Source organism: Pelodiscus sinensis, chromosome 8 (genome assembly GCF_052426305.1).
Source record: "Pelodiscus sinensis isolate ZL-2025 chromosome 8, ASM5242630v1, whole genome shotgun sequence".
In the NCBI taxonomy this organism is placed as follows: domain Eukaryota; kingdom Metazoa; phylum Chordata; order Testudines; family Trionychidae; genus Pelodiscus; species Pelodiscus sinensis.
This window is the reverse complement of record NC_143059.1, coordinates 54260729-54266933: the sequence shown is the minus strand read 5'-3', so window position 1 is coordinate 54266933 and position 6205 is coordinate 54260729. Positions and strand designations below refer to the sequence as shown.

The 6205-nt window shown below is 41.9% G+C and overlaps 1 protein-coding gene across 2 annotated transcripts in view; it reads right to left on the bottom strand.

Moving 5' to 3' along the window:
• Positions 1 to 210: 210 nt before the first annotated feature.
• The window catches only part of CPXM2 (carboxypeptidase X, M14 family member 2), a 138381-nt gene continuing 132386 nt past the window's right edge, over positions 211 to 6205 (bottom strand). For both annotated transcript variants that reach the window (XM_006136104.5, XM_089780188.1), the window contains one exon: positions 211 to 3703. In XM_006136104.5, the coding sequence (XP_006136166.3) occupies positions 3450 to 3703 (254 nt within the window). In that variant the 3' untranslated portion in view covers positions 211 to 3449. The remainder of the gene's footprint in view (positions 3704 to 6205) is intronic.

The following is a 6205-nucleotide window of genomic DNA, read 5'->3' as shown; positions in this document are numbered from 1 at the left end:
GCGGATCAACAATCCGGAGGTTGATCTTCTGGGGTTTGATTTAGCACGTCAAGTATAGACCCGTAAATTAAATGCTGAGGGCGCCTCCTGCTGGAGTCTGTACTCGCAGTTGCATCCACACATTCCTGTCACACATTCCTGTGCTTGTTCACATACACATCTATAAAAGTATATTTGTTCTGGAAAGCACAGTAAGATGAGACTCCAGAATATGGTTTAACTAGACTGCAGCTTTATTAAGGAACACATCTGTGAATTATCCAGAAATAACTCCTCCAATACAAGTTATCCTTCCTTCCATAATTGGTATCTCTTGGCAGAAGAGTGCCAACATCTCCGCACCTCTTAAAGTGTTCCCAGCACTGATGCCAGGAACCCTTTATTCCCCACTCACCTGAGAGTTAAGGGACAGAGGTTGTCTTCTCATTGTACCAGACCGTAAGAGTTCCAACCCCATTCCTCACTTTTTTTAGGTAATGCCTTCTCCTAATCCACTTTCAGTACTGGTTTACCAGACACACCCCTCCCATTGACCAATATGTGCTCTAGGCACTTACCAAATTGTGATAAAATGAATGTTACCACCTAACCTATTCATTGTGTCCTTGGCCTGCTGGATCACAAGTTACAAAACCCCACACTGGCCATAGGCAAATTTAGACTGGCAATGAAGGAAAAATTCCTACCTAGTCCTAAAAAGTAACTAGCATGATGCCCACAGCAAGGTCCCAAAACTCAGTCCTATTCTAATCTCAAGGAGAAGAGAGGGATTTTTCTTCCCAGTGCACAATGGCACCTTTGGAAGCGAATAAGGTTATGCTGCAACCTTCTGTCCAGTCAATCAGCCACTTAGCTTCTTTCTCCTCTAGCCTATGGGGAAGAGACAGTTGGGAAGATGCAATCCTTAAAATGGCAAAGAGTTTTCTTTACCCTGAGGGCCTAGACAAAATCACCCCACCTTTGAGGCTACTAGGAACATATTTTGAGAGAAGTAAATACACTTTAATCTTCTGTACTACTCCCTTCCATTCTCCTGATCTATACCATAGAAATCCTCCTGTAAGAAATAAATGTTTTGATAGAAGATCAAGCATCAAAAATCAATACCAGGGAATAAGTACTGAAGAAGGAAACATTAGATTCCATTGTCTCCATGCCAAGGACCCCATACATTCTGAAATTCCATGGTCTCTGAATTTGCCATGGAATTCACCCCTTCCTGCAGAATTATGCTCCAGAACTAGGCTTTCACTTTTAAAGAAGTATATTTCTAATCTTTAAGGTTTTGGAGATACCCTTCTAAAGGTGACACCAGTATAAACTCATTGGCTGCATCTAGACTGGCATGATTTTGCGGAAATACTTATAATGGAAAAGTTTTTCCATTAAAAGTATTTCCGCAAAAGAGTGTCTAGATTGGCACGGATGCTTTTGCGCAAAAAGTGCTTTTGTGCAAAAGCATCCATGCCCAGGATAGATGCGCTTTTGCGCAAGAAAGCTCCGATGGCCATTTTAGCCATCTGGCATTCTTGCAAAAAAAATTAAGGTGCCTGTCTACACTGGCCCACTTGCACAAGTATTCTTGCGCAAGAGGGCTTATCCCTGAGAATGAGCATGAAAGTATTTGCGCAAGAAGCACTGATTTTGTACATTACAAAGTCAGTGCTCTTGCGCAAATTCAAGCGGCCAGTGTAGACAGCAGGCAAGTTTTTGTGCAAAAGTGCCTGCTTTTGCGCAAAATCTTGCCAGTCTAGACGCACCCAATATTCAGTGTTGCTTTGAGTCTGCAAAGAGCCTGGAACATTAAGCAGGTGTGATGTGAACTGCCCCATTTATTTTAACTGGGAGTGTTGGCTCTGTAATCTAAACATGTCAGTTTAAATGCCAACATTACTAATTATTGCACTGCTGACCAAGTGAACAGGAACACCATGCTATTGTCAGTATTCCACAATCCCAAATTCCTCCTCACGTCTCTCCAGGCACACAAATCTCCTACTCAGTTGCAAAAATCTCCCGGTTCTCCTTGGCAACTTGCAAATACAATTAGGTGTTGGCACTACAAAAATTTGTGGCATATTGAACACTAAAAGGATGGGGACAGGGAGAAATAAATAAAATGTAACATCAAAATAACATGGGGGCTAAATTATTCAGTTGACATAGATTCATAGATTGTAAGGCCAGAAGGGATCACTGTGATCATCTAGTCTAACCTCATATTCAATTCATTGAAAACCTCAATTTTTCAAATTAAATGAAAGTGCCCTAAGATTTGTACCAGAGAACTGAAAAATCCAGAGGTTTTACTACCCAATTTAAATGCACCTTGGAGTGGAATTTAAGAAGCCTTGACCCTGTATACTTCAGTAATGTAAGTGAGAGAGAGAGAGAGAGTCATGCTCTTAATAAATAATGCAACCATCTCAATAATACAAAATTTAATGAGAGTCCTGCTATTTCCTTGGGTCCCAGCTGTGGCAGCATTGTTGTTTAATGATATTTACAGAATAAGTCTGTGCTGGAATAGCTTTCATAGGATGGACTAAAACTAGTTATTATGCAAGGATTGATGATTGCTTTTAGTGTATATTATTGATTCTGCAACCCTTTGTCTTTCTTTTCTTCATGTACAAGATTAGTTGTTGACAAGAAGAAATAAATTAAATATAACAGACATGTATTTTCACCAAAGATTTTCTATTTGAAGTTTATTTTCTTCAATTCCAAATGATACTTTGGTGATCACCTTTTCCAGGAATCATAAGAATGTACTGAGTAAGGCAACACTCTAACAGAAATAATAATGGTTTTAGCAGAAATGTACTTGAAAGTGCACACTGCATTCTTGCTACCAAGCATACAAGGGATGTTATGTTTATTCATAGAATTTCAACAGGAAACTAATAACGTAGGGCTATGCCCTTCTCTAGTGTAAATCAACATAGTAGATTGGAAGTGGCTGCAAATGATTTTCACCAACTGAAGAGCTGTCTGGTATTTCTCTAGTTTGTTCTCCCCCAAGTCAACCTGGATTACTCCTGACAATCCTCTGCCGTTTTGTTACTTAAAAGTCAATAAGGCACAAATCTGGTGCCCACAGCATAGCAACAACTGAAAAACAGTGGTATAGGGCTGCTGACACAGCAAAGAAGGGAGAATTCCATTCTACCAACTTGCATAGGCCCGCCACCCAATGCCCATTTAGCTGGATTTTGTACAGAGAACAAAACATGGAGCCCTAAAACCTCAAGAGGAAAAAGAAGCTCAAGAGATTCTTCAATACAAATATACGAAGTAGAACTCTAGGTTTAGAATTAGTATACAAATACCCTAATTAGAACATAGACAAAAATGTATTAATGTTGGGTATGTAACTTTTACTAATATTATGGATTTTGATTTAAGGAGAACTTGCAAATGCCATGTGTTACAAAGGAGAAAGTAGTCTATCTTTGCTGGCGTCTCTGCCTAGCCCTCTGCCTGAGCCGTCGGATTGACAGACTAATGGGCTGCTTTCCAAATTTTTCCATGATTTCTTTGATTCGTGCGAGGTTGGTTTTGCTGATTGTGAAGTCACACAGAGTGGCTCCCATGTCATAACCTACTGCACAGTTCTTGGTGGAAGAGGTATAGCCCTCCGCTTTTGCAGTGACCACATATTCTCCTGGGTTCAGGAGACGCCAGTAATCCCCATCACTCGCTGTTAAAGAAATCAGAAAAGATGATTTTCAGACTGCTGTCCTTTTGACAGAAATAACAACACTTATCGACTATTAAAGATCTATGTTAGATCTGTGACCTGAAGTTATATGTGTAGGGCTTGATCCTTGTGTCCAGTTAACCTCCCCTGGGCTGTAGTTGGTACCAGACCCAGAAAAAAAGTGGGGCACCAAAGCTGGCTGTATCCCTTCTTTACAGCCTTCTTTCCCACTAATTTTGAGATCAGCTACGTGACACTTTGGTGTCTCACACAAGCTGAAACAGCCTATGGGCTGAAACAGCCTCATTGAAACTCAAGAAATCCTGTTTCTGAACACTGGGGCAATGAGAGGAGCTGTATAGGGCGAGGTACACTGGCTTCATGTCACACAAGGATACGCCTACACCATGCAAGTAGCCAGATCTGCTACCTGTCTCGTACCACTAGAGCAACACAAAGTAACACGACAGACTCTAGGAATCTAGTTCATGGTATATATAACATTTGCTTGACAATGCCATACTTCTCTATAACCATATGTTTTAAGCAAACAAACTCCCTTTGAAGCCTTTTTTATGACCTTTAAATGGAAAAAAAGTTAAGATGTGCTTGATTCCAAGTTAAGTCACTACTTGGAAGAGTAACATAGACCTGGCTGCTCCCATGTGTGACTATGTATTTCTCACCCTGGAAATATAAATGAACCTTTCATATGCTAAGCAATGAAAAGAGTATGCCACCATGAAAATCCATTACAATTTTTGTTTCCCATTCAAAATTCAATAACTAAATAAAAATTGGGCTGATTTTTAAAATTCTCTGGACAGGTGAGATTCACACAGGGCTGAGAGAAGGGTTTAAAATAACCTGTTTCTCAACTCCATTAACCAAATTAAGATTGATCTGAGTGATTTGATATTTGCTGAATTAAAATACACCCACAATAGTTCCTTGATACCCCATATTTGCCATGTGAGGGTCTTTTCACTGTTGCCCTTCACATTCCAGGATCATGTTTTCACTGTTTAATATCAATTCATTGACAGAGCAATTTCAGTGCCATATGTAATGTAGGCCATGATTTTCAGCATAGTATTTAACCACATGCCCCACTTTAAAACACAGAAGTACTCCCATTGTAATCCATTGTCAGGGTTGTCCTTATGCTTCATCGTGCCCTACGCAACTGATTCCACTGAGCTCTCCACCCCTCGCCCTTCTCCCTGTGCAGCTTCTGATGAGGGTTTAGGGGTTTGGAGCTTCTCTTCCCCCACATCACCTAGTAGCTTCTGCCTGGGGCTCAGAGCTTCCCTCCCTTCCCCCACCTCATTCCTCCACCATTTCTGCTGGGACCTGGATTCTCCCTTCCTCACCCTCTGGCATGCCACACATGAAGCTTCTGCTTGGGGCTGTGGATTCCTTTCCTCCTCTCCCTGCTTTCTACCTGAGCTTGCGGGCTTCCCTGGGGATGGAGCACAGCCAGAGAAGCTGAAAGCTCCTCTCCACCCCAGAGTGGCAGGGGGGCACCCTCCCTTACAACTGGCTGCTAGCTGAGCAGAGCATGTGGATGGGGGGGGGGGAAGAAAGAGAGAGTGTCAGGGGTAGGGGGAGAGGAACCAAGCAAGTTTCAACAGAGGTGGATAGGGCCATAATTGGGCATACAAGCACACACAGCTGCATAGGGGTACCCTATGTAGTCAAGTATTTCATGTATGCCTAGGTATGGCTTTGTCCATTGAGCTATTTGTGCAGATAAAGTAAAGCACATGCTTCAATTCAGTTCCTCATTGAATCAGGGCCATATTGATTTTCCTTATAGAAAACATCCATAGATTAGTGATTACCCAATAATTTGACATTCTATGGTCTTCTTGTGGCATTACTTTAAGCAGCAAATATGCTTAGTAATGCTTTGGAAGAGGGGAGGAAATTTAGCTACTTACCGTAAAATCTTATTTATTTTACAGTTTGCCCTAGAAAAGCCTGCTGAGTTGTAAGCTGAGTTGCATTCTCAAGGGTTCCTAGCCGTAATACTATATATAAAGAAACGTGACATCTCCCACAGGAAGAGTTATTGTAATGTTCATGTGAAATGACATTACTATTATTGGCCCAGCCCCTGGGTGACTTACGAAACAGTGTTGCTAAAATGCAAGACAATTTAGATGAAAAGGTTGTTGGCTGAGAATAACAAAGACTGTGCTGGAGCTAAGCTATATACTTCACTTCTTGCATCTATGTAAAGCAGGGGTGGGAAACCTTTTTGGGGATGGAGGCCACTGACCCACAGAAAAATTAATTGGGGGTCACACGTGTGAGAAGCGGTGGGAGGGGGGAGGAGCGGCTGGAGCACCAGTGCTGTCTCCCCAATTCTGGGGGCCCCTGAGCCTTAGGGGGTCAGATCAAAGCAAGCTGGGGATGCATCCAGCCCCAAGGCTTGAGGTTCCCCACCTCTGATGTAAAGGTATAAAATTGTGTATTAGGGGCTAGATAAACTAGGCA